Raw genomic sequence first — 27,759 nt, 5'->3', positions numbered from 1 at the left:
CTCATTTAGCTCCCTTATAAATCAAACACATATACCTTATAAAAACTATCAAAAAGAAACTTATTTTAAGCCAACTGCTCCAGTTTTAACAGATATACATGAGCTTTTATCCATTTAGGAAAAAAAGATATGGAGCAAAAGCTTGCTGGAATGTTAGGCCTTTATATTGATAAGTGAGTGTTTTTGTAATTGAAGAAAAGCCTTTATGAAGTTTTGACGATTGAGACGTAAGTACAAGTAGTCCTTGCTTAGTGACCACAATTGGGACCAGCAACGCAGTCACTAATGACACAGTCGCTAAGCGGAAAATCATGTGACCACAACTGGGTTTACAATCTTACTTTCCCTTCAGTTGTAAGCGAAAAATCACGTGACTGTGACTTATGATTTTACCTCCGCCTTCTGTATTAATTCTGCTTGTTGCAAGCCAGCTGTAAAGTATGTGAATGGTGATCACGTGACTGTGGGACACTGCAATGGTCGTAAATGCAAGGATTGGTTGTAAGTTATTTTGTTAGCACTGTCGTAAGTTTGAACGGTTGCCGCATGAGGCAGTTGGCAAGCGAGGACTATCTTTTCCTGTTTTTTTACAGAAGGCAAACAGAAAAGAAGCATTCATATGATGAGATATACTAAAATATAGTAATGAGAAGAGCTTGGGAAGTAGGAAATGTCTTCAGCCAAATCAGTGGTAAAATTGGGGAAGAGATGAGAGCAAGAATATTATACTAATAATAACAACAACAACAGTAATAATTGCACACTAAAGGCACAATCTCCAATTTCAGTCGAATCAGAAACCTTTCTACCAATCCATAAATAGAAAGGCTGCAATGAATCAGTCAACATCTGACAAAGAAGAAACAGTGCAATTCTGGGCGCAGCTATGGGACAACCCAAAGAAATACATCAAGAATGCAGTTTGGATAAAGGAGATGGATAAGAATAAAAAAGAAGCTGAAATGAAAGAACTTGTAAAAACAGCAGAAATGGTGGAGGAAAGGGCAAGGAAGATCAAGAATTGGTCAGCACCAGGTGAAGATGAACTGCATGGTTTTTGGTTGAAACATCTGACTGGTCTGTACCCACTCATTGCCAAGAGTTTAACAACATACTACAAGGAAGTGAATTTGAAGATTGTTTAACATCTGGCAAAACCTACCTGATAATGAAAGATCTAACAAAAGGGGCAGCACTAGGCAACTACAGGCCAACTGCCTGTTTATCAACAACTTTCAAAATGCTAACTGGTGTGGTAGCTGATACAGTCCAAGAGCATCTAGTTGAAAACAAGCTCTTTCCATCTGAGCAGAAAGGAAACTGCCCAAACAGCAGAGGAACAACAGATCAGCTCCTAACTGACAAGATGATTTTGGAAAATTGCAAGAGAAAGAAGACCAACTTGAATGTAGCTTGGATTGATTACAAGAAGGCATTTGAGACTCTGCCACATGACTGGATAATCAAGTGCCTAGAAACAACAGGAGTCAGTAAAAACATCAGAAGCTTTGTGCAAAGATCAACGGCACAATGGAAGACACAGCTGCTGGCAAATGGTGATAGACTGGGAGAGGTTAATATCGAGAGAAATCTTTCAAGGAGACTCACTATCACTACTACTATTTGTCATTGTATTGATTCTTCTGTCAAGCATACTGAACAAGCCAGGCCATGGCTATCAAACATCAAAAACATCTGCCAGGCTATCCCACCTCCTTTACATGGACATTCTGAAGCTGTTTGAAAAAACACCATCTGAAATAGAATCGCTGCTCAACACTGTCTGAATATACAGCTAAGATATTGCAATGGAGTTTGGACTGGAAAAATGTGCCACCCTTACCATCAACAGGGGAAAAATAGTGAAAACTGAAGGAATCAAGATGCCTTATAGAAATAACATCAAGAGTCTGGATGAAGATCACTACAAATACCTGGGCATCCTTCAAGCTGACAACATCAAGCACATTGAAATCAAGAAGGTTAGTAGTGAATACATCATGAGGGTGAAGATCTTAAAGTCCAAACTCAGTGGAGGAAATACCATCAAGGCAATACCTGGGCAAGGCAATACCTGGGCAATTCCAGTCATAAGATACACAGCTGGAATAGTGGACTGGACTCAAGCAGAACCAGAAGCCCTGAATAGGAAGACAAAAAAAATAATGACAATGGGTCATGCCCTCCATCCACGCAGTGATGTTGACAGACTCTACTTACCAAGGAGCATAGGTGGGTGTGGAATGTTGCAAGTACACCACACAACTGAAGAAGAAAAAAGGGCATTAGAAGAATATCTGAAGAACAGTGAAGAAGATGCATTGAAGCTAATATACCATGAAGGCTTACTGAATACCAAAGAGACTGAACTGTCCTATAAGAAAGACCAGATGAAGAATAGAAAAGCCACATGACAAGGCAAAGTATTACATGGACAGTACACAAAAAAACTAGCAGGCAAAGCAGATAACAACAAGACTTGGCAATGGCTAAGAGCAGGAAAGTTGAAGAAAGAGACAGAGGGGCTAATTCTGGCTGCACAAGACCAAGCCTTAGGAACAAACACATACAAAGCCAGAATTGAGAGGACAGCAACAGACAGCAAATGCTGCCACTGCAAAGCTGAAGAAACAGTGGATCACCTAATTAGCTGCTGCAAGAAGATCACACAGACTGACTACAAACAGTGGCATGACAAAGTAGCAACAATGGTGCATTAGAATATCTGCAGGAAATACCATTTGCCTGCAAGCAAGAACTGGTGGGACCACAAAAGAGATCAAGTAATAGAAAATGAAGATGCTAAAGTGCTCTGGGACTTTAGAATTCAAACAGACAAGCACCTGCCACACAACACCCCAGACTTAACAACTGTTGATAAGAAAGACAAAAAAGTCTGGATAGCGGACATTGCAATACCCAGAGACAGCAGAATAGAGGAGAAAGAACTGGAGAAAATCACAAAATACAAAGACCTGCAAATAGAACAACTGCGGCAAAAGAAAGCAAAGATAGTACCAATAGTAACAGGCACCTTGGGTGCAACCCAAAACATCTGTAGCACCACTTGAAGACCATCAGCATTGACAAAATCACCATCAGTCACCATCAGTAAAGGCAGCTTTACTTGGAATAGCTTACATCCTGCGAAGATACCTTTAACACCATCAAACAACATCTGCCTATCCCAGGTCCTTGGGAAGACTTGATAGGTGGATAAAAAAGCCAAATCTAGTCTAAACTGGCTGACTGTGCAAGCAATAATAATCATAAAAACTGATCACATCACCCATGCCAGATTGGGCACTGGGGGCAATTAATACCTGATTTACTAACATGTTTGTCTACCATTTCGTACTATGACAAATCTTGAAGCATATTCAAGTATCTCTCAGCCCAATCTTCCTCACAGGATTACTGTTGTTAAGGAAAATAGGGACTTCTGTGTACATCACCTTGAGCTCTTGAATGAAAGGCAGGTTGGAACTAAATAAAATATCAAACTACTATTCAAGATTTGTTATTGGATACTTCCTTATACCCAGGTTATACACATTTAAGTGAGGAAGAGAAATTCTGGAATAATTTGATAAACTGGGCTGTTAGAAAGCAGGAAGAAATATGATCAGCTACTTGCCTAATGTACCGATTTTTTTCTAGACAGCTATTTCAACAGCAGCTGCACTCACTCTACAAATTATATTACCAAATGTACAACTAATATTGAAAAGTCTCTTCTCCCTGTTCCCCTAATTATAATTTAGTACACACACACAAAAGGAAAACAAATTACACAAAACTCTTGCCATGGCCAAAAAGACCCACCTCAAAAAAGTGTTGACATAACATCTCCGCTCATGGAAAGAGATGGTCATGCCAATTTTTGGCTAGAGCTCTGTGTGTTTCTGGAGCCAATCACTGTTCTGCAAAAGCCATGGAGAAATTCCCATCCCTCCATGACCTGATTACAGACAACACTCCTGCTTTCCTCAGTTCTAGTGTAGTTATTCTTAAATAATTGGAAAGAGAACCCTGCACCATTCCCAATGGTGGCACAAGAAGCCTATAAGGGATAGCACAAGCTACATATATGTTCAAAATGGTTACAACATGGAATTGGTGCAAAAGTACAAACTCTTCAGGACTGGGACACTTCCTGCACTGAATAATCAAATCTCCAGAATTCTGAATATATATACTAATGTTCACTTTTATACTTATCAAGATAAGGGAGACATGTTATTCACAGTGACTCTCAATGTAATTGTACTTTAGGATTTAGCAGGAATTATACTATGCATAAAAACATTAATGGGATAGTTAAATGCTTTTTACTTCTATAGCTGTTGTCACAAGTTAAGAAATTAATGATGTCAAAATAAGTTTAACTCCGAACAAAGTCTTCATTTATATTTCCAGCATTGTCTGTGTATTAAAAACTTTAAAAATGTCCCAAATTTGCAACCTTATTTCTAGTGAATGGTATTTCATGCATTTCAGCAGATTGCTTACAGGAACTCTGTTCTACCCAAAAGGATTTATAGTCTTCTATATAAAATTAAATATTCTGAATATTTATCGTTTGTTTCAGTCTCTTATTTGCCAAGAAATGGACAAAATAGATTTCTGATGTAGTTGTATAGTAAGGCTGTACAGAGATCACCAACCAATTTCAAGAGCTGCATGGAATTCCAGGTACAGCCTCTCCCATGTTGGTCTGAGGTAATCCTTTCCCTTTCATTCCCAGGGAAATAAACTCATTTCTCACTGGAACAATTCTCTGTATAGCACTTTAAAGAACCCATCACTGTCAGGAGTATTTTCCTGCATGAATTTCAGGCCTATTCAGGCCCAGTACTCTAGCTCTCTGGAGAGTGGAATAAGTTGATCCTATGCATAAAGGTGGATTTCTCTCTTGAAGTACCATCTTAACCACCTAGCCATTCTTTTGACAATAGTGGTCCTGATGCCTCTTAGGCTGGACAACAACACTTTGCCTTGAGTCCAGCGTGACTCATCTTAAGCAGCTCAAATTTTGTCCTTGTCTCTGGACCTCATAAAGCTTTTGTTTAGAATTCTGCATTATTACCAAGTGTCAGTTATCCTTAATACAGCCAACTACTACTACTACCACATTATCTTGACTGCCCCCCAAAACAGTCTTTCTATCCCCTCTTACCACCTGCTCAAGATATCAGTTACAGTGGTGGCCTGATCACCATTATAGCTTTGATGAGCTAGTTAAACAATACCACTACAGGTTTGGAAAGTACAGTAAATCCAGAATAGTGAAACAAGCTCCTTTTGGAATAGCTTCCCAACCAATAGGAATTATATTTGAAAACTGCTTGAAGATGATATTCCACATGTTCCAAAACAGATAAAAAAGGACAAAAGTTTGAACTGGCTTGAGAATAAAGCAAACAATCATTCTCATTGTGCAGCAGCAAATCTCCAGCATTAACAGTGACCTACTTTTTCCATAAAAGATGAAGCAATCCACAAAGTGAATTGAATGAATACTGCGACAGTAACCATGACAAACCAAATCTCTGCTTGTGTCCTTGGAGAAGAAAAAAAGGATTAAACCCTTCACTTTTTACATATTTCGGGACGCTGTTGCCTTCTCAAAGTTGGCATGGTAAAGTCAATGCTGCACTTAACAACCATACCCCTATTTGTGTCAGACAAAACTAAATGTTAAATGTCAGAGCCCATCTACTCAACATTAGGAAGTAAGCATGCCTGAAGTCCTGCATTATAATCTAAATCAGGAAGTTTAAATATTGCTATAACTCCATATGTAAGAACCTATTAGGCTAAAAACAGGCTTGGTAATAAGCAATACAACCAAGATATCACTGTTTTTTGGGATGCTTTGCAGAAGGTTCTCCATCTTCTTTGAGCCATTGGTGCATTAAGTCTATACTCGTTTTCTTAGATGGTGGTGTCTGGATGAACTGGCTGGACCACTTTGGTAAATTGTCTTCATCCTTGTCATCTTTCCTGGGGCCTTTGGTTTTTAACCAGTTCAGCATTATTGTGCTGCTTGCACTAACTTTGGTATTCTGGAAGATACAGAATAAGAAAAATAAGATTTTTATGACTAGTCCATCAAAAATTGCAGACTAGTTCAGTGAATTTTGCTACTATGATCTAGTGGTTTCATGGAGCATTCTAACTTGTTGAAATGAAATATATTTTATTGAAAAATAAAATTCCTAAACCACTTCCTCCATGGAAAACAAATTTATATCTGAGCTGATCTCAGTTACAGCTCATCAGGATCCCACTCTCCCCCCTCCCCCAATTTATTCAGGAAGCTTTGATGAAGATCATAAACAATCTTTTTTGCATATGAACTGAACAGGATACAGATGCAGAAGATGTACATGAACTCCATCTTTGAATTTTATGCAATCAGTAACATCAATGTAACAATTACTTTTACACAGAGATGCTTAGCCTAAGCAGGTAGCAGCAGCACCTTAGTCAATCTCAGAAGCTAAGCAGGGTCAGCCCTGATTAATACTTAGATGGGAGACTGCCTTGTAATTCCAGGGTTGTAAAATAGATTGGGAAGTTGAAAATATATCCTAGAAAAGGAAATGCGAACTTACCTTCTTGAACTCCAGTTCAATGGGTAAAATGCATTCCAGTGAATTATTTCGGGAATTGTTCACTATTGTTGATACAGGGTGAAAGACAATGTTTTCTGTGGACTGGATAAGCTGAAGCGCTTCTTCTGTGGGTACTTCTGCAAAGTCCAGCCATCTTCTAACTGCCTCATCCCCTTCCAGAATAGCTGGCATCCTAGGCAAGAAGAAAGATAAAGATTTTAGTGGTGGAAAGAAACATCTGAACTAGTCCACAACCTATATTAATAGAAAACATAAAAGGCCAAATATCAGCATGAACCAGATTCCACCGATCAAATTCAGCAAAAGAAATTGGTCTGATGTTGCAGTACCCTCAATTCAAAGCTCACTCAATTTCTCCAAGGATTGAACTGACAAAGCAATGCAGAAGATTTGGAACAATGCTTATTTCTTACTGCTGTTCAAACTAGTCATGCAATAGAAGTCAGCATAGATGCCCATTTCTAAGGAGACAATTTTATAAGATTAGATAAAACTTCCATATTCTGACCTTTATTTGAAGTTATGTTTAAAAATAAGCATACTACGTGGTAAATACAAAAAGAAATTAGATAAGGGAAAGTGCAATTTATGAAGCATTATCTTTAGCTTATTCCATTTTACAATATGTTGTATCTCCCCTCTGGGGGAGATGGGCAGCATATACATTTAATAAATAAATAAAATAATAATAATAAATAAATATGTTCTCTCTTGCCTGTGATGGATGGATCTTACACTTTCAGATGCATCTACTGTGATGATACTGTAACTGTACAATGCTTCTCTTCCCTTCTGGGGCTCCCAGCAATCAAAAATTCCAGCCATAGTAAGCAGCTTCCTGACTTTTGAATCTTCAACCTCATCTTCCGTATCTGGTTTGGTGAACTGCAAATGCAAACAATATATTAAAAAACCTTAGCAGCATGGGATCTCCTCTTAAACAGACTAAACATCACCTCTTTGGATCTCTCACCTTCATCTTGTTGTAGATGAACATCAGTTTAATTCTTAACTAGCACCATTATCTTGCTGCATTGAGCATCAAATTATTGTTGAGTCTATTACTATAATTATACCACAATAACTAAAATTCAACTCATAAATCAAGGTTTTGACACTAAAGAACAAAGTGATTCCACTGGCACTGAATGCATTTTATAAATTAAGCTTGTGAGCTGCCTAAATTAAAAACTGTTTGCCAGTCCAGGCTCTGATAATTTCTTAGTTTGACTATTGCATAATAACATATGTGGGATTACCTTTGAAAACCGCTCAGAAACTGCATATGGTTCAAAACAAAGGTCTTCATTAGTAATTTACCAATTTTTAGTAGCTAAAATCAGGTGCTGGGACTTGTCCCCATGGCTGATTTCAGAATGCAGTTTAAATATCTTTATAGAATAAGATGTTTACAGCTTAGCCTGGTTTCCTGGTTTACCTTGCCATATGAAGCAAGGTTGGTAATTTTAGTTGCATTACCATACTTCCTCAGGAAAGTTTGCTTTGTGTCTGTGTTACTCTCTTTTAGTGCTAGGCAAAGCCCTGTTTATCCTTCCAGATGTTTCTCACATTATGTACTTTTATCCATGCTATGATGTTTTTAGCAAATAAAATATTTGCTAAATATATTTTATTCATTATTTTAAACTGCCCTGGAAATGTCAAATTGAGCAGTGTATAAGTTCCACTGTTGTATAGTTTACCAATGATACGTTTGGAATTGTTTAATCCCCGGGGACTCAAGTAAGTGTTTCAATAAGTAAAATGTAGGCTTAGGAATACCACATTTCCCCAACTCAACAGTCCTTAAGCAAGCAGGATTAGATATGACCATCCTCAACCTGAGCTGCAGCAGCTGTGAGCAAAAAGGGGAAAATGACAAAGCACAGTCCCGTCCATTTTATTCTGACAAATGTAATATTTGGGGACAGGTTTAAAAAAAAGTATCAGCATCAAATATGAAGATTAATACATTACAGTGTTGTTATACCATTTCCTGCTCAGTCTGGGCAAAGTAAATGAAATAGGGCTGCTTTTGTCCATTATGTTGTCGCCATTCATAGTAGCCATCGGCCAGCACCACACAGCGTTTGCCTTTTAAGAAAGGACCCTTTGGAAAAAAGAGAGGAGCAGGATAAATAGCAATCTATTCAATGCTAACTTCAAATATATTTAAAAGCATGCATTTTATGGTTGGCACTGGCAGATTGTAATACTATCTCCTAAGGGAATCTATAAAATCATATTCAGAGCAAGAGTTCACCCTAAGTTTTAATTAGGACTGTGCAGCAATAAGGATTCAAAGGGGAAAAGGTGGTTCAGAGTGCACAAGGACACTCCCATAGCATCTGTCAACAACTGCTGTATAGCTCCTGTGTGTGCTTGATCACTGTCATTCAATCCCAGGAAAAGAAATATTTGATTTAAAGAGGTGCTGACAGGCGCTACATGAGCATACACTTGTGCTCCACCTCACCATCGCTCCTTCAAATCCAGATTGCTGCAAAGTCCTAATTTTAATAATTATACTTATCTTGACATCCATATAGGGATTCCTCAACATTCACTGTTGTGTGAAAATAAACACTACATAACTTAAAATACAGGAGTGATTTCTTTGCTGAAATGAAGAACTGTATTTTGTCCAAAAATAGCTAATCTTTACTAACAGATGTGAATTTTCTACAGCATGAACAGTGGTGTTATCTTTATTCATCAGACATATTTGTGGCTATCTTGAAGCCTGTATTCAACCAAAATGCAAAACCAGAATTCTTCAGAACTCTGGCTTGTTTTTCGGAACAAGGCTTCTTTCACAAGGAAGAGCAGCTAAATAAATCAGGAGATTCCCAAGGTGGAAATGTTTATCCTGGGGCTCCTGACTTATTTAATATGTCAAACTTCAAATCTAAATTATGAACTCAGCTTCCAGATTCATAAATGATCAGAGGAATAAGATATTTTCTGCCCTGGTATGCTCCTGATGAGATTCTGCTCCTTAATGAGAATAAATCAGCATTTCATTCATCTTCCAGAACTATACTGATAAAACAGCAGTGCAAGCAAAGCTTAAGAACCTTATTTGTTTGTAATAGATTGCAGCATTTCTAGTTTTCATATTCCCTACCCCAATTCTATGAGGTCTGGGAAAAAAGGAAGGAAAAAGCAACTGGAGAAAACAGACCAAAAATAAGCAAAAGTAAGGTAGGGCTAAGCAGTTCACCACAATATTGCTTAAGCTACCAAGTCATTATAGAGCAAGCTTGAAGTAATCTGTTGCTGTAGAGAAGAACAAAGACAGTTCGTTTTCCAGGAGGGTATCTGCTTCCTTAGTCATGTGTATATCACTTCCTGATTCTGTTTAATTGTTATGTAATAATCTGATCCTTCAGAAAAGGAGAGAATTGTAGAAAATAGTAGTTATATTCAGCCTTTATATTAGTTTTTATGGACTTATTTATATTACTGTATTTCTAAAGGCCTGTCTTAAAGTCAGTATTTTCTCTAATCTAATGTACACAGAAACCAGGCTATCTTGAAGCTGTTCTATCAAGCACAGCATGTGAAATGCTATCACCTATTGGGCTTTTCTCTTTCAGAAAAATTAAGATGCAGGGTTTGCAGCATCTTGATGTTGGTAGTATATATTAGACAAAGTTCCAGTTTTCATGTTCAACTCAAAAGTCATAAAGGCCATGGCCAGAGGGAGACAAATAATTTTTTTTTTCCAAACTGAAGATTATACAACTAACCTTATAGCAGAATTTCTCCATCATGGTATCACTCCGACAATTGAAAGTGCTGTACTGCATTTTAGATGGGTCAGCTTCCTTGAACCAAGCTGGAACTAGTCCCCAACGCATGGCTACAAGGATACGCTCAGAAGAACTGGCATCCTTTCATAAACCAGAAAAAGAAATATTGTGAAGAAGCATACATAGACACCTAGAATAAAGATTACTCTGCAATCAAAGACTCTTCCAAAACTCTGTGCATATCACTCCTGGTACTGAGAATACTGATATGTTTTAAACAGCAAAACTCTTAATCAGCTGCTTAAAAGGGAAAATCAATAAGAAAAAATACCTTTTAAAAAAGAGGCCACATGCAGAGTTTCAGCTACTGATGTGCACAACACTTGCCTGGATATGCAACTCCCCAATTCTCCCCAATTAAGAATATATGATTCTGTGTATTTATATCTTATAGGTAGTTTGAGCAGAATGGATATTCTTTGTCTTTGTTAGGGATTTCATGGGCTGTAGAACTTCAGACAAAGTTTACTGAAAACTCTTTGCTATCATCTGGTAATCTTCTGGATTTCTGCAGACCAGATATGGTAGCCCTAGTTTTTGTGGAAAAAAACAAGAGTCAACTAGGCAGCTCAGTTACTGGAAGAATGTGTGGCAAAATCTATAATTGAAAGGAGGCAGCCAAGTTGTTGGCATTATTAGAAAAGTTCAATTATTTTTATATAATTGTTTCAGGGATATACTGGAGTGCACAGTGATTCCATATATTCCAAAAAATACACCCCAAAAAGGTAAGTCTCCTTCAAGCTGAGCTGCATTCCTGGTGATTTCACAGATGTGTCTGTGTAGTTCTCTTGGCAACAATATGGAGTGGGTTGATATTGATTTCTGGGATTTTTCAATTTCCAACTTTAACAAACAGTCATAGAATTTCCAGGCTGTCTCTTATCTGAATACTAATCAGGCTCAACCTGCTTGGTTTGAGCCCAGACAAAGCCAATACAAAGGAGAAGAATCATGCTGAAGTAAAGAGAATGCAGTTATATATATATATATCTTCCACTACTTATATGAGTCATTTCTTGCAATTTTCTCAGTTAAAACAATTGAAACAGACCAACGGGTTTCATTTCTTCTTTTTGTCTCTTTAATCAAATTCACTTTCAGCACTACCCTGTGCGTGATTTCTAAATTGCTTTAAATTCAGTTTTTAAAAAGCCCAACACTGTTTGTTTGAAACCTTACAATATACATATAAGTTTAAATATCAAAAAATGTTTGAGAACTTTGTTTTTAGTTCTATATTCATTATGTCCTGTGGATCAGTTTCAGTGCTTTTACCATTAAGGGTTGCAGTACTCCAGTTGTTTAAAATGACCAATACAACATTTAGTCATCTATTTCCCCTCAAGCATGCCCATTCCCTTTTGTCTTGTCTTCGGCCTGCTACTCCTACATACGTATCTTTTTCTCCAAGGATAAAATATTTTTTACTGTTTGTCTTTGCCTGTGAAGCATAGCATAACAGAGAAACTGCCAGTGTAGCGGCACAAGTAGCAGGGGCCAGAATAATGAGCAAACATATACATCTGCCATTTTATCCACTGGTAAAATTCCTTTACAGGAACAGAAAATGATGTGGCTGTATGGCAATATTTATTAACTGGATTTATTTTTGTCTCTTTGTGACTTTATGAACTGCTAAAACTTCTGTAGTCTGCTATCCTGAGCATTTAGGCAGGAAAATGAAAGAGGAAATAGTTTGAAAAAGCGTTATGCTTATATGAGGTTTCATGTTTGGGTGCGTGCAGTGATCTGATAATGATTTTAAAATGCCAAACATCTTTGTTTTGAACTACAAGTAAAACCATGTCACGGTTGAGTATTATTTTTTAAAATCTGAGCAGTTAGCATTATTATATAATGGACAATATCAGCATCTCCCCTCAAATACCTATGTGTATGTGAGTGTTTATCTAACAGCTACTACAACAGCATGTATATTTGAAAACCATGAAAAATCCTAAAATATTATGAATTCATTTAAATAGACGTGCAGCATTAAGTTAATACTTATGCCAAAAAATTCCCTTACAGATTACTAGTAATTACTCCTAATGGGAGAGGCCACTATTCCTTATTTTCAAGGAACACTTTTTATCTGACCATCTCAAATAGCAATTCATTAAAAAACATACTGAAAAATTTGGAAACTACTTGTTTGGGGCACGACATAATTTTATGTATCCAAGTTTACTGATCAAGAGATATTAAGGCTAATATGGCATTGGACCTGAGATTGCTGTACTTTCAAGGAGTTTTTATATGTACACAACATGCAGATGTTGGCTGGTTATTTCTACAGAATGATGCTGCAGTTAACTTTTTGAAATGCATATTTTTAGTCAACTTTCACAATTATAATTCTTTAAACTATGATTTAGCAAGACATAATAGGTTGTTCATAGAACCAGAAGGCCCCATTTAAGTAATCAAAAACACCCCTTGCAAGTTTTACTAACAGTTGGCTATTTAACCTCTGCTTGAACTCATCCAGGGATGTGGGTTTTCAGAAAAATCTGAACTAGAAAAATTTCCTATGTAAATGAGTACGATTCCAACTGGCGCATTCATCTCAATATTTATAATCAACACAAATATTTGAGCTCATTGTCTGAGACAAGGGAGGAAGAACCATGAAATCCTTTCTTCTCATTTTCTTCAACAACCTGAAAAGAAACTTCATACAACTTTAAAACTGCCAAATAGTCCTGAAGTCAAAACTTTCCTGGACAATTTTTAGGCTCAGATCTTCAGATACGTTCAGTGATGGGGAGCCCAACATTCCACTAGGTAGTTTAACTGCTGTTATGCTTTTATTATGTTTTCCTCCTAACATTCAACCAGAAGTCATTTCATGTCACTAAAACCATTATTTTTTGTAGATTCACATGTTGTGTGTCAAAAGGAATGCACATTGTGGGTTGGCATAATCCTACAGTATATTCTGTTGCAACAACAAGACCTTATTTTAGCATAAGGGAATATAATCTATGGTTCTCCAAATAAGTGGATTCCAATTCCCATCATCCTTGATAACTAGTGGTATTGACTGGGGCTGATTAGTGTTGGGAGTCCAGCAACATTTTGAAGGATAAACATTCTCTTCTCTGTGGAGATAATTAGAGAATTATTTATTGTGGAGTCCATTTCTGGTCACCACAATACAAAAAAGATGCTGAGGCCCTAGAAAGAGTGTGGAGAAGAGCAACAAAGATGATAAGGGGTCTGGAGGCTAAATCCTATGAAGAACTGCTAAAGGAACTAGGTATGTTTAGCTTAACCAAGAGAAGACTGAGAGGAGACATGATAGCAGTCTTCCAATACTTAAAGGGCTACCACAGGGAAGAGGGCATTGATTTATTCTCCATAGGACTTGAGGGTAGGACAAGAAGCAATGGGTAGAAGGTCATCAGAGGGAGATTCAACCTGGAAATGAGGAATTTCCTGACAATGAGAACTATTAAGCAGCGGAACAGCTTCCCTCCTGGAGCTGCGGGTGCTCTATTGCTGGAGGTTTTCAAAAAACGATTGGACAACCATTTGTCCAAGATGGTATAAGGACTCCTGCCTTGGGCAGGGGGTTGGACTAGAAGACCTCAAAGGTCTCTTCTAACCCTATGATTCTCTATCTTAGCAATATAGGAGGCAAGTAAAAGATACTTGGGAAGTTATTCCCATCCAGCCTTATTCTCAGAGCTTCAGAGAAGGTAACATTGGCATTAATATCTGAATAAAGCATGGCTAAAATGTGTAAAAATGTCCAGTTTGATATTTTAAAAAGCACTGCTTCTTTATAAGTTCTTTTTTGAGAACATCACAGATGTAGCATTAATTATAACTGGCTTCCTTAACAACACAATGCTAATGTTCTACAGAATGCCACAGAGCACACAAAACACACTTGTGATTTTTTTTTTTTTTTTTTTACAAAAATTCAGCTTTAGCTAGAATGATCCATGAATGTAAAAATGTCAGAGAATAGAAAGTGAGTGCAGTGAACAACTACTTTAAAAGTAACGTTACATTCACCTTCTCAAAGTGTTGCCGGGAGAGAAGCACGGGACTGTTAGACTGTGGGCTCTTATTGAAGGAGGGGCTATATTTGTCAGCATTTTTCCATTCAGGATACTTTCTTTCCCCTTGATTATTGTGATAGGCACAGGCACGGCGGAGACGATCTGCTCCCAGACTAACAGCTGTCCGTCCACACATTCTTCCACAGTACACACAAAACAGTGGCCTACAAAACAGTGTTTTAGGAACATATGTATCTGGAAATCAATTCATTTCATACATTTCTAATGATCACTATTAATTAAACATGTAAACCACCCAATTCTCAATGACTCTAGGCAGCTCACAACAAAGAAATTACAATAAACTCAATAAAACAGAAAAAATAAAGCTAAAGGTGGCAAGCATAACAAAGTGAGGGGGTCTCATTCTCCCTCACTGAAGCGCTGAGTGAAAAACTACTTTCTATTTCACGCTGCAGTTCTGAAGTGTTGCTGCTTCACCACACTTTCCATGAATTTGCTACATCATCGTTAGAAGACTCCACAGTAATAAGTGAATAATAAAATTAAAAAGTAAAATTAGCAAGACATTATCTCAATACAAATAGAACAAGTAACAGCCTCCAGATGTGTCAATTAGGCCTTAAACTTTCTCTCTTGTTAGTCTGCATCGTGAAGAAGTCGACCCTGTTTGAAAAGGCCAATTCTGATGAAGATCCCTGCAGGGAAGACCAGTGCAAACCATTAATTCAGCTTCTCTGGGGATCCTTTGTGCCCCTTTGGTTCACCGTTAAAACTCTTACCACCCAACTCCCTTCTGTTCAAAAAAGAGGAGCCTCATGCAGACAATAAATCGTTAGAGACCAGAAATTTTGGAAGAGATGCTTCTTCAGCACCTTAGGCTTCTCCACCTCTCCTCCTCTTCCCTGGTTCAGGCACCAGAAAGAGTACAAGCCGCACCTGGAAGAAAGCTAGCAAGAAAAGGCGCGCGGACGTTTTCTTACCGGAGGTACCGAGGGTTGAAAGAAAGAGATTTGGGGCTCACCAGGACCAGCTACACAGAAGGCTTCCCTAGCACGTCAGAAATCATTTCCGCAGCCCCGCCGTCGTCGCCCCTTTCAGCCTCCCGGGTTCGGCCGCGACGAGGACAAAAAGGGAGTCTCCTCTGATGGGGAAACTCGGGCCTCCCCGCCCGGGTTTTCCCGCCTCCCGGCGTTCCTCTCCCTAAGCCTCTGGCGGTCGACCCGGCCGGGGGTTCCTGTTGTAGCTCAGCTTGTTGTTCAAACGCCGCCTCGGAAGTCCGCCGCTCACCTCCGCTCGGCTCCGCAGCCAAGCCCAACGGGGGCCGGCAGCCAATTTCCACTACCACCCCCGCGCCTTTGAAGCGTGGAAAGGCCTCCGCCCTCTCGCGGAGACGCGCGTTCTCCCCGTCGGTGCGCACTGCTTCCAGGTCTTAATCCCGGAAACTTTTTTTTTAATGTCAAAGCGATCCTGAAGAGCATTTCTGCCTGTGCTGGTCTGCTTCCCCCGCTCCGGCTCGGGAAGCAGAACTTAATTCCCAGACTTAAGTGCCTAGAAATCAGGATATGAATAGGCCGGGTGGGGGCGGGAGGGATTACGGTTCAAAAGTCAAGACAGGAGAATCCTTCTAGGATCACATACCTGTACAGACATATATCTACTAATAAACATCCATTATATATATATATATGTCACTCCTCTCTATTTCGTAGCGTCTTTACAGAAGTATCTTAACTCCACGTGTAACGTTTGTGTCAGAACTACAATGCTTGGAGTGCAAAGCTCCGGACGCCCGCTAGGTACATATGAACGAACAAACAAACATTTCTAACTCTCTGCTGCCAATCTATGGTCATCCATATGTCTACAACCCAGGTATAGTAGCTGTAGGTTATAATTAAATGCATATTGTCAATTTGTTGCCAGCTTTTCTTTTAATCATTCCTGAAAAAAATCAAACGAGCCAGTACATTCAGTGAGCATGCTTCAATATGTCCTTAAAAACTTTATTATAGTTTTTACTACAGCTTCCACTTTTAAATCAGAAGGGCTGATTTAAGAGTAAAATATTATACAGAAGTGGAATTGTGACTATTCTGTTTGCCCCAGGGAAAACAGTGTAAGGGCTGATGCACTGAGGCGACCATTCACTGCTACACTTCCTTAAAATAGACTGTTTCTGTAGCCTAGGGCTGAAACTCATTTGGCCTGCATTTGCAGTGTTTTGCAAATTACTATGAGACCATAATTCCCTTTCCATAAGCTACAAAATTGTATTTTGTTCCTGTCATGGAATTGATGAGACAGTACGGTGTGAGATACATGCTTTAATGTCTGAGATACTGTACATGGTTTAAATTCAAAGACATTTTCTATGCAAATTGAATTTAGGCCTACAATAAAAACTGATACATGTTATAGCATTACTGATTTAAAGTTAATTATAATATATATATTTTACTGATGTTGTTAGTTGCTTCCAACTTTTAGTGATTGTCAGCAATTGCTTCTTTCAATTCTTGTAAACTCATGCTGTATCATCAGCAATAATATCTAGCCACCTTGAGCTCTGTTGGCCTCTTTTGTCTTTATCTTATGTTGTCTTTGGTTTTTCCAAGCATGAAGGACTTCTCCAATGATTCATATTATGCATCCCAAATACTTAAGCTTTTGTTTCCTGATTAGTGCTTCCAGGGAGCAGTCTGATTTTACTGTATCTGGTATTAAATGATTTGCTCTTATTGCTGTCCATGGCATTCTCAACCATTTTCTTCAACACTGTAATTCAAAGGCATCAGTTTTTCATTAGTTTTTCTGATGATCCAACTTTCGCAGCCTAAATTATTTTGTTGCTCTTCTTTCACCTTCAACAAAAGACCCCTTAAGTCTTCCTTGTTTCCAGCAGCCAAAATGGAAATATTAACATATCTGAGGTTGTTAGTACTGTACAGTATTTCTTTCAGCAATTATGACAAATTTCTGTTTCTTCTAGTCCAACATTTCTCTTTATAAACCATGCATTTAAATTAGATATATCGGTTAGCAGTATATAACTTTGGCACACTCCTTTCTTAATTTTGAACCAATTAGTTGTTCCATATTCCATTCCTAACAGACAGTCCGTCTGTCATTCCTACTGTTGCTTTCTGATTAGCATACACATTCTGCAGTACAGAAAAGATGGCCAGTACACCCATGTTTTAAAGGGTTGCCCCAATTCCCAAGTGATAGTATGATAAATATAGCAAAAATAAGCCTCTTTGGGGAGTTCTTGCCCTTTCCATTTATGTATCATGTTAGCAATGTGACTGAAGGTGCATTTGCCTCTTTTGATTCCAGCTTGTACATCTGGCAGTTTCTGTTCAATGAATTGTTATCTTGCTAGCATGTGAAATATGCAATTGTGAGGTAGCTGAAACATTTTTTAGCACTGCCTTTCTTGGTACTAGAATACAGTTCTCTGGCCAAGCTGTTTCCATACCTGTTTACCAATTACAAGCAGCACTTTAACAGCATAATTTTGCAAGATTGTAAACCAGGGTTCCCCAAAGTGGTCAATATCAACCCCCATGGGCTGATGGGACTATCCAAGGGGTTGTTGTTATTTGTAGTACTATTAGTTAAAGTAGCATTTATTAAAATCGTATTTATTATTTTTACATGATGTTTGGGGGTCAATGAACAATCTGAAACTTCATGAAGGGGTTGATAAGCTGAAGAGTTTGGGGACCCCAGTACTAAACAGTTCTGCTGGCATTTCATCAACTCCTGCAACTTCGTTGTCAGCGATATTTTATAGGGCCCATTGAACTACACTTTACAAAATATTTGGGTCTAGCTTTATACCTATCAGCAACTTGGGGGGCTTTTTTGTATAGTTATTCCATGTATGCACACCATCTCTTCTTTATCTCTGTTAGATCTCTACCTTCTTTGTATTTTATTTATCCTTCTTTACACTATTTAGATATATATCTCTGCCTCTTATTTTTTTCTAGAATTAGACATTGTAGGGAAAAATTTTCCCTGTCCCTGTTGCTTTTGCTTTTCACCTTACCTCAACTATTTTTAATGAATCAGTAGAAAGCTATTGCACCTTATTTTGTTCTTTTACAAGGCAGAATATTTTTCATTCTTCATCTTTAATGATATCATGAATTTTGGTTCAGAGTTCTTCAGGCACTCTATCAAATCTAATTCACTCTATCAAATCTAATTCATTCAGTCTAAACTTTCCCTTTATTGCATAATCATATGGAATATTGCTCAGGTAATATCTTGTTAATCTGACAGATTTTATTTTTTTTTAAGTTTAAATTGAAATTTTGCAAGAAGTCCATGATCAGAGCTGCAGTCAGCACTGAACAAAACTCTAGTTTTGCTTGCACAGTATATAATCAGTTCTATCTCAGTGTTGTCCATCCACCAATGAACAAAATATAAGATTCCTAATTTATACAAATTCTCTATGTTGTACAAAATCTGTAAAGTCCTTACACTTTGAAGGATATCAGGTTGCAGAAGGCTAGATTAAAACTTCGTTGAATGTACAATCTTAACATAATGGGTGATCTTATATCCCTATCCTAATCTATTTCTTCTAAAACCATAGAGAACTGAAATGCAGTAGTATACAACTCATTTTGTCACAACTCTGATGACTAACTATGTAAATTATAAGAATGTTAAACACTGTTTATTCTTTCATTATGGGGCACATTTATGTATAAAATCTAGTCAGAGTAGAACAAAGCACAGTACCAGCCTTTACAAAATCAAGCTCAACCACAGTAGTAGATGCCCAGTCATAGAATAATTTAGGCTGTTTTACTGAAACAAATGACTTTCAGAAATGTGAAGCAATATGAACATGAGCAATTTCCTTGAACATCCCCTTTTCTAAATATTGTGCAATACAGAAAAATGATATGATTTGGAACTAAGTGAGGGATGCTTCAGCATTTTCTCATTCTGTTTTTCTACTCTAGATTACATACCAGTTTCTTAGTCAGATTAATATTCCTGATTCTTCCTCACCCTAGCACTTCTCCAGTTCAGGCTCTCTATGGATGATGCCAACTATTTGAAAATGAAGGCAATTTTGATATAAATCAACCAAATCAACTAGATCTGTGTGTTGTGAATGTCTTTTCAGTTTCATTTGGGCAAGAGAGAAAATTTATTTACTTTCATATTCTTGAGAATAGCAGTGTTGCTGAAAGAAAATCCATATTTTTATTTTATCATATGTATGAAAGGGCTTAGAAAGATCATAAGTATAACAATTGCCCCAATTGTAAAGGGTCTCCCTAATCACATAATGGGTCTGAGACACTGTAACCAGAACAGGAGCTGGCACAAAGTACTATAGTGTTCTTAGGCACCTTGGTATAAAAGGGGTGCTCTTTTGAAGTAGCCTGGCAATCATGAAGAAATAACTAATTCAATATTTCACAGAAACATTCTTGTGGTTATAAACCTACACACTTTGCTTTCATTTCCAATTACAGAAAGAACTGATGCCAGTGTTCTAGTATTTCTCCCAATGTCCAGAGCAGTGAAAAGAGATCTCTAACCCTCCCTTCAGCCTTGGAGTCAAACAGGTAGCCTTAAAATGTGTTTAACCAACAGAAGCCATGACAACATCCACAGGAAGTTCTTCTCTACTCCGAGCCGTGACTTGCATCGTCACAGAGTCTGTGAGGACAAGGCGAGAACGAACCAAGAGGTCATGGCCGCCTCGAAATACACCTGTAGCAGATCAAAGACAGTAACATTTTCATCAGCATGTATGGCTAGAACTATTCTTCCACTCTTGAAGTCTGGAGGTTGAATCATGGCAACTGGACTTTTCTTTTTGGTTAGAGATGTTTCAGTACTTGTCCAAGCAGCTTCTTCAGTCTACAAAAGTTGGTTAGGGGGACCCCATTAAATTCTTCCAGGGTGGCTGTGTTTCTTACTAGCATGACAGGCTCGTTGAAGGGACCATAAGAGATGTGATTAGTAGAGTATTTGAGATGTAGATGTCTTACTCCTAGTCTCTCACTCATCCCCAGGGGGATGTTAAGTGTTGCCTTCCTGGTGAACTTTTGAACTGTTCTTAATCTTCCTGGGGACTGTTGAAAGGACAGCCTGGAAAATGGGAGACAAGTTGTGTCTGAGGCCTCCACCTCTATTGAGGGAAGGATTTTCCACTTTGGCATAAATATATTCCTTCACTCCTCTCTCAAACCATCTATCTTCTCTGTCCAAAATGTGAACATTGTTGTCCTCAGATGAGTGTCCTTTTTCCTTTAGATGAAGGTAAACTGCTGATTCTGGCCCTGTGTTGTTGCTCCTCCTGTGCTGGGCCATCTTCTTGTGTAAAGGCTGTTTGGTTTCTCCAGTGCAGAGCTCTGAGCATTCCTCACTGCACTGGATTGCATATACTACATTGCTCTTCTTATGTTTTGGTGTTCGATCTTTAGGGTGTACAAGCCTCTGTCTCAGTGTAAACACATCTATATCTTAAAGACTCTACTAATCACATCTCCTATGGTCTCTTCAATGAGCTATCATGCTAGTAAGAATGCAGCCACCCTGGAAGACTTTTATGGGGTCCCCCTAACCAACTTTTGTAGACTGAAGAAGCTGCTTGGACAAGTAGCGAAATGTCTCTAACCAAAAAGAAAAGAAGTCCAGTTGCCATGATTCAACCTCCAGACAATTCTACCTGGATGACTGAGAATCTTCATAAACATATTCCACTCTTGAAGGAATTAAAGTAAAATCCTAAATTAAAGTCCCTTTTTAAAAAGGAGATAATCATGCTTGTGAAGTATCATTAAAAGCATCTACAACATTGACAGTGTTTTGGTCAATGGCCATCTGATCTTACAATTGAATTGTCACTTAGTGATATTTTACCTTTTCAACTTTTCCTAAATTAAGTAGGATTATAGTGAAAGGGGGGCAATCACCCTGCAGAATCTGGTGCAACTATGAACTCCACCCAAGGACTCCCTTCACTGTTTTCAGAGAGGAATTCTATTAATCAAATAATGGGAACAGACCTCATAGAAACATTTTAGGTATCACTGTATTGATACAGACCTCATTCCGCTGAGATCCATGGCACTAGCTTACTTCCTACATATACCCACATATATCAGAATAATGAAGCTTGAAGAAAAATCATGATACTGTTTCTACATCTGTAGGAATTAGGAAGAAATAGCTTTCCTAATAATGAAACCATGTGCTAAGTTGATATTACCCAGATAGATATGGATGGCTTCAGAGCTCACTGAGAAAAAGGACTGAATTTACATCAAGCAAATGTGACAATTATTTTTCAGACACTTAGAATGGACTAAACGCATTAGAGGAGCCAATGTGGTGTAATGGTTACGGTACCAGGCTAAAAACTGGGAGACCCTGAGTTCTAGTTCCACCTTAGGCACAAAGCCAGCTGGGTGACCTTGGCCAGTCACTCTCGCTCAGCCCAAGGAAGGTGGCAATGGCAAACCATTTCTGAAATCTTGCCAAGAAAACTGCAGGGACTTGTCCAGGCAGTCTACAGGAGTCAACACTGACTCAGAGGCACATACAAATTTTTTTAAAAAAAAAATTAGGATCAGCCAAGAAGGCACACACAAACTCACCTGCCAGGTACAAGGTATGAGAGTTCTTGTTATCTGGCACTTTATCTGACCGCTCACAGGGTTGCATTCCCAGGAATTTCACAATATTGCCCACTGCCTCTGTGGAAGTAAACATATTGGAGCTCATTTTTTTCTTCCTTTATGCTTACTCTGCTCAGTTTGCTTTCATAACCAGATTACTGGGATCCCTATTCCCAGAGAAAGGAGCTGTTATTTTCTCCAAGCACCAAGAAGTAAAGTGCAGAGACCAGGTGACTTTGCTTGTTGCCAGTTCAATAACCCAAACAATCTGGGTCCTGGGAAAGAGCGAGACCCCAGTGGAGAGGTCTTATAGATTGGAGTCTCACCATCTTCAGTTGTATTAGTTTGGTGGAACTAGCAAGTATTATTACAGGTGTCTTGTTTTAAACATCTATTTGTATGAATACCAAGATCACAGGTTCAATTATCTCCCCTTCCCCCTGTCAAAAAAGGTCAATTATTCTCTTCAAAGAGCAAGGGAAGAAAGTCTTAATTTTCAAGCAGTCTACTGCTACTGAGATTTCTAATGTGGTTCCTAGAGGTGCTTGTTCTAAAACAATTACTTCTGACTATATTTCACAGTTATGTTAACAAACAATGGAATTCTGAGCTATCATTCTAGATTTCTTCTGTGTATACTCTGCCATTAGCAAATCTTTTTTTCAGACTGGATGGCGCGTAACAGCATTTAAAGATTTCCAGTGAAAACACAATAGGAATGTTTAGTTAAACAATAAATGTTATCCCAAAATAAGTTTCCATGTGATTGTGCATGATCTAATTTGAGAAGGACTCCAAATATTTACAGGAAATCATGTAACAATCCAGTTTACAACATTAACTTTTTTTAGGCACAGGAATCAAGAGCTGTGCTAATGTTTTGTGTTTACTTACCTTCCAGTGTTTTAACAGTAGACAATGTGAAAGTCTCTTCTTTTTCAAATTCATCACCAACTTCTTCCCAGGCTGCTCCAAAATTGGGCTTCAAAACTCTTTGGATGTGATCTGCTACGGTCACTTCAAGATCTTCTAGCTAATAAAGGAATTTGGTAGTATATTGCCTTTGAGCATCACTGTCAGCTCTTTAGAAAACTGACCACATTTTAAAGCAACAGTACCATATTTTTCCGACTATAAGACAATACTTTTTTCTAAAATACTTACCCTAAAAATTGAAGGGCGTCTTATTCAAGGAAGTCAGCTGAGAACCGCGCGGTTGCAAAACTGCCCATACTTTGTTTCTGCAGAGAGGCTTCCTCCTATTGCTAGCCTCCAATCACGAGTGAAATAGCTTGTCTCCCAAACAGACTTCCTCCAATCACGAGCCTGATGTAACTGATGTCAGCTGATGCTGAACAAACCAATTAGAGGAAGGCTGTTTGCAGAGACAAGCTATCGGCAGTTTCACTCGTGATTGAATGTAATCAGTTATACAAAAGGGCGTGGAAATAATGCAGCAGAGAGGCGGTTTGGACCTCCTCCCACCGAGTGTATCAGGTAAATGTTAACTAATTACTAAATAAAAATGTGTTCTGCACTATCTTTAAAATATTGATTTTTTAATTTTGGGTTGGAAAAGTGGGGGTTGTCTTGTACATGGGGGCGTCTTATTGTCGGAAAAATACGGTATCTCATGCAGAATACGGCAGCTTAAGTTTTCATTTCTTTTGAGATGAAGTGCAGGGAGAGAAGCGTAGGATATTCTTAATCCATGTGGGGAAATGCTTCATCAAATACAGCATTTATATTTACAGTATTTGATTTCTGCAATGTTCAGACTTTACTCCTTCCCTGTTAAGAGCTACAGAAGTTCAGCATCTGATTATAACATGAAACATTCCAAAAAACAAAAACACACTTTTACCATTTTTATCTTTTCTTATTCTAATCCCTGATGTTAAAATTTCAGGCATGAGAGGAAACATATGCAAATTCTGTGAATTTGTATGATTCAGGTACAAGCTCTAGATCTCTACAATAAGAAACTTTCCAAGCCCCAACTTCATGTACATACACCAACTTCATTGGACTGGAAATCTGAATCATCATGGAGAAAGAAAGAGGGGTGTGCCTGCTTCCCTGGACATACAATGTTATGTATTGTATGTACAGACCAAGAAGGGGGCTCCACCAACCTTGTACATACAATAGCCTGATCAGGAAAAGGACAATTGCTCAGCTCAGGTCATTGTGCATCCAGGCCTTCCCATCTTCTTTCCAAAATAGGCTAACTGATAAGTGTTGCTTCTCCACTAACATTTCAGATATCAGTTCCTTATCACCATTAAAGATGCTAAACCACACATCTGACAGGCACTTTGATTCCACAAAGCTCCAATCAGCTTACACAAAGCTGGGTTTTTCTTAAGTCATCTATTTTAATTCCATAAGTTGGCTAGGAGCAAACCAATACCTGCCCGCTGTGCAGAGAACAGACTTGGGCTACTGATCCCAAAAGTGATTTAATGCACCAACCTGGTGAATACATGACACCAACTGATTCAAACATATTTTTTTCCTCATCCAACATAAAAAGAGGCAGAGAAGTATCCTTTTCATTTACCTCCAAGCACTAATAGTGGTTAGGAATTTTTTAGCAGCATATACAAGAGCTGAAAACTCATAAAGCCAATCACTCAATAGGGAGGAAGTTCAGAAGATGAAAATTAGTAGGTAAGAACAAGGTTACCCTTGGATGCTGCCCAGTCTAAGTTTCTGCGAGCACTCTTTCAGGTTCCATGTTGTGTTCCAAACATCCTAATTTGCATGGAAACAGGAACGATTCTACTGCAGGTGAAGGTCCAGGTTTGCTGTCTCTCTTACTGGCTCAAACTTCTATTTTCTCTTGCCCACTGGCCTCACTAATTCTCCTTAATGACTTTGCATCAAGATGCAAAGTAAAAATCATAGCTGACCTGTGTTGTTGCAGCCTTTCTATCCAGTCTTGGCTACCTCTAGGCCAACGGAAAGCAAAAGCTGAGATTGGCTAAAGAGTCTTTGATATTGCACGTCAGACAGACCTGAACACTACAGGCGACCTACAAGGTTGGGTTCCTTCCCTGAAATCTTTTAGACCTGCAAACTATCTGTTCAATCTGGTTTGCTCAGCACACTGTAGAGCCTTCTTTTTGGACTGCTTTCATGTTCTACCTTCGGCATATTGGATGGGAGGTTTCATAAAATCCCATTTAACGAGAGAAATTGTCCCTGTGGCCAGAATGAACCTGAGACCTTAGTGCATGTATTTCTTCACTGTCCCTTCTATGAGATCTTATGTGCTGGTATACTTATACCTCCTCCTGAGAGATCAAGCTTTCAATGAGGGAGAGATGGTTTGTTTTCTACTCTCAGATGGGAATCCTGCTATAGAGTTGTCAAGTTCTCATCAGCAGCTATTGCTCTAAGAAGGCATAAGGTGTCCTAATCTTGGAACGATGTCATGAGGAAGTCCTTTTATTCTTTGATTTAAATTTTACTTTTATTTTATCTATTTTGTTTCGCTTTGTTATATTTTGTTCTCTTTTGTTGACTTCTTATATGTATACATTTTAATTGGCAGATCTATATGGGGTTTTTATTGCTCTTGTATTTGAGCCTGCTTTTCTGTGTGGTTTCAGGGTTGTGGCTATTTTGGTGATCACTGACTGTAAATAAAAAAGTTTTAGTTTTCAGAACAAGGTTTTCTTCTTCACACTGAAAAATGATGATCCTGTATGAAGTGATTGCTGGGAAAAAAACAAGCCTTCAGTGAAAGAAAGCCAATCTATTATACCCAATTATGTAAAATAGCTGACTTAGTACATCAATGGGATCAGATGTGGGAGTTGCTAAGACAAATAAGAGCAAACCTCCCAAATCTTTCCAATTTAACACTCCATAGTGGCAATTCAATTGTACCTAAAACAGACAGGAAATCAATAGCTTCCAACACAGGGGAAGAAATCTACTAAGTATAAAAGCTAGATCACCACTGCCCTACACTCAACTTGCCAATTACATTTTCTGGAAAAGATACAATGATGTATTCTTATTTCAAAGAAAAAGAGAAAGAGAGAGCAAGAAAAATATTAGTTTAATTTGTAGTTTAAGTGACAAAGATTTTTGTTTCTAAAGTATTCTGCTTGAACTCTTATATGCCAAGACAATTGGAACAAGCTGTTTTATTTATGGACAGCTTAGGGCACATGACCCTGAGGGAGACATAATGGTCTTCAAGATTATGTCTGCAAAATCCAGCTGGCCAAGTCTGTCAGGCAGAGCTCCAGTAGGAAGCTCCAGGTCTGACCCTGAGTCATCTGGACATGCTGAGACTTAACAGCTTGTTAACTCAGAGCTTCATCAAGTTCATCCTTTGGCCTGGATAAAACCAAATGGTATATAAGGTGGAACTATTTATTGGTGTAAATGGTGAAATCATTTATCAGATCATGTCATAGGACTCCACAGATGAAATAAAGCTATGTTATCAGTGGCTTCACTTTGGAGCACAGAATTGTGACACTGAACTGGGTATCACCTGACTAAGATGACAGTGGAAAGTGTTAATATAGCCTCTACTGAAGTTTCTGTCTTACCACATATTCGTCCTCATAGCCCTCTTCCTCAGCTTCGCCAGTATTTGGATCACAATCTTTCACAGTGAATTTCATCATGCAGCTGAAAGTGCAAGCCACTGCAAAGAGGACAAAACAGCTGTCACATCACTGTGAACTCTGCAAGTGAACATTCTTCCTGGCTTACAGAACTTCTTAGGCCCATTCTGATCCCATTTGTTTAAAAAAGCCATTGTGGACTGTGATATTTGCTTGTAAAATTATCTGCATTTTCCATGGAGACTTACTATCAAATTAATACTTCTCCTTAGGTATACAAGCTTATTTGTAAATTTGTATACAAATATACTTGTGTAAAAATTTGTACAATGCCATTTAGATGTAATAGGAAATGGTTTTTCAAAAATACATCCATTCTATATCTATAGAAATGGATATAGCTACGGCTCCAAACTATGGATGGATATATTAAATAGGGATAAACAAAGGAAAAAGATAAAATATTGTTACCTGTTGTTGGATCCTCTTCAGGCAAAGCAATCAATGTGTAACAAGTACCAGGCTGATTGTACAGCAAGCTTTTGGCAGGTATATAAGCAGTGACCTCATACCCCTCTGTTGGCTCCATCTGCACTGTGACATTTTCCAGAATCTGATCATTCAACGTATTTGTGCAGTCAAACTATGAAAAAAAGTAAAAGTATGTCAGAGCACGAAACAAGACTTCTAGCATTAAAAAACCCAAGGCTAATTTTCTAAAAAGAAGCAAGCAATGCAGTCCCAATATATTTGAGCTGCATTGGAGAATTACAATATATAGCTGCATTGGAGAATTACTATGATTACTATTTTGAACTTGTAAATTCAAGTGCAACTTCCAACATGATGTTTTATGGTTTCATAGCTTTATAGATACTCAGCTCAGGGTCCACAGTTTAGAAGATCTCTCTAGAAGGCAGTTTCCAGGAGAAGATGCATTTCTTCAGTATAACTAGTAAATGTAAGCATTCAGTCTGCACTGTAGTCATTTCTAACTGTGCAAGTGCTCC

The 27,759-nt window shown here is 38.3% G+C and overlaps 2 protein-coding genes across 5 annotated transcripts in view; both read right to left on the bottom strand.

Moving 5' to 3' along the window:
- Nucleotides 1-3,099: 3,099 nt before the first annotated feature.
- On the bottom strand, nt 3,100-15,996 carry HMCES (5-hydroxymethylcytosine binding, ES cell specific). Of its 2 annotated transcripts, none has more exons than XM_007421903.4 (7): nt 15,518-15,996; nt 14,486-14,696; nt 10,394-10,537; nt 8,632-8,751; nt 7,357-7,526; nt 6,621-6,813; nt 3,100-6,068 (listed from the first exon to the last, which is right to left on the bottom strand). In XM_007421903.4, exons 2-7 carry the CDS (start codon nt 14,666-14,668, stop codon nt 5,859-5,861), a joined length of 1,020 nt encoding a protein of 339 aa, XP_007421965.1. In that variant the 5' UTR covers nt 14,669-14,696; nt 15,518-15,996; the 3' UTR covers nt 3,100-5,858. The 2 variants fall into 2 exon arrangements, with proteins under 2 accessions (XP_007421965.1, XP_007421964.1); XM_007421902.4 differs by having other exon boundaries at nt 3,101-6,068; nt 15,477-15,995.
- Nucleotides 15,997-18,769: 2,773 nt separating this feature from the next.
- The window catches only part of COPG1 (coat protein complex I subunit gamma 1), a 31,259-nt gene continuing 22,269 nt past the window's right edge, over nt 18,770-27,759 (bottom strand). For all 3 annotated transcript variants that reach the window (XM_015890306.3, XM_007421904.4, XM_088134243.1), the window contains exons 20-24: nt 27,221-27,392; nt 26,732-26,829; nt 23,052-23,190; nt 22,137-22,235; nt 18,770-20,244 (exon numbers count right to left, since the gene is read on the bottom strand). In XM_015890306.3, the coding sequence (XP_015745792.1) occupies nt 20,114-20,244; nt 22,137-22,235; nt 23,052-23,190; nt 26,732-26,829; nt 27,221-27,392 (639 nt within the window). In that variant the 3' untranslated portion in view covers nt 18,770-20,113. The remainder of the gene's footprint in view (nt 20,245-22,136; nt 22,236-23,051; nt 23,191-26,731; nt 26,830-27,220; nt 27,393-27,759) is intronic.

The sequence above is a fragment of the Python bivittatus genome, unplaced genomic scaffold (genome assembly GCF_059951505.1).
Source record: "Python bivittatus isolate LINGU-HERP-01145 unplaced genomic scaffold, Pbiv_v1 ctg000080_np1212, whole genome shotgun sequence".
NCBI classification, from domain to species: domain Eukaryota; kingdom Metazoa; phylum Chordata; class Lepidosauria; order Squamata; family Pythonidae; genus Python; species Python bivittatus.
Note: the sequence above shows the minus strand (reverse complement) of the source record. Positions and strands in the feature narration are given on the sequence as shown.

What these genes read in the sequence shown, in the direction of transcription:
- HMCES (XM_007421903.4), bottom strand. Translation starts at nt 14,668, where the DNA reads ATGTGTGGACGGACAGCTGTTAGTCTGGGAGCAGATCGTCTCCGCCGT. An exon ending in CCCGGCAACACTTTGAGAAG is followed by an intron (nt 10,538 to 14,485) that starts GTGAATGTAACG and finishes GGTTTATGAAAG; the next exon opens with GATGCCAGTTCTTCTGAGCG. An exon ending in TTGAACTGGAGTTCAAGAAG is followed by an intron (nt 6,069 to 6,620) that starts GTAAGTTCGCAT and finishes TGTATCTTCCAG; the next exon opens with AATACCAAAGTTAGTGCAAG.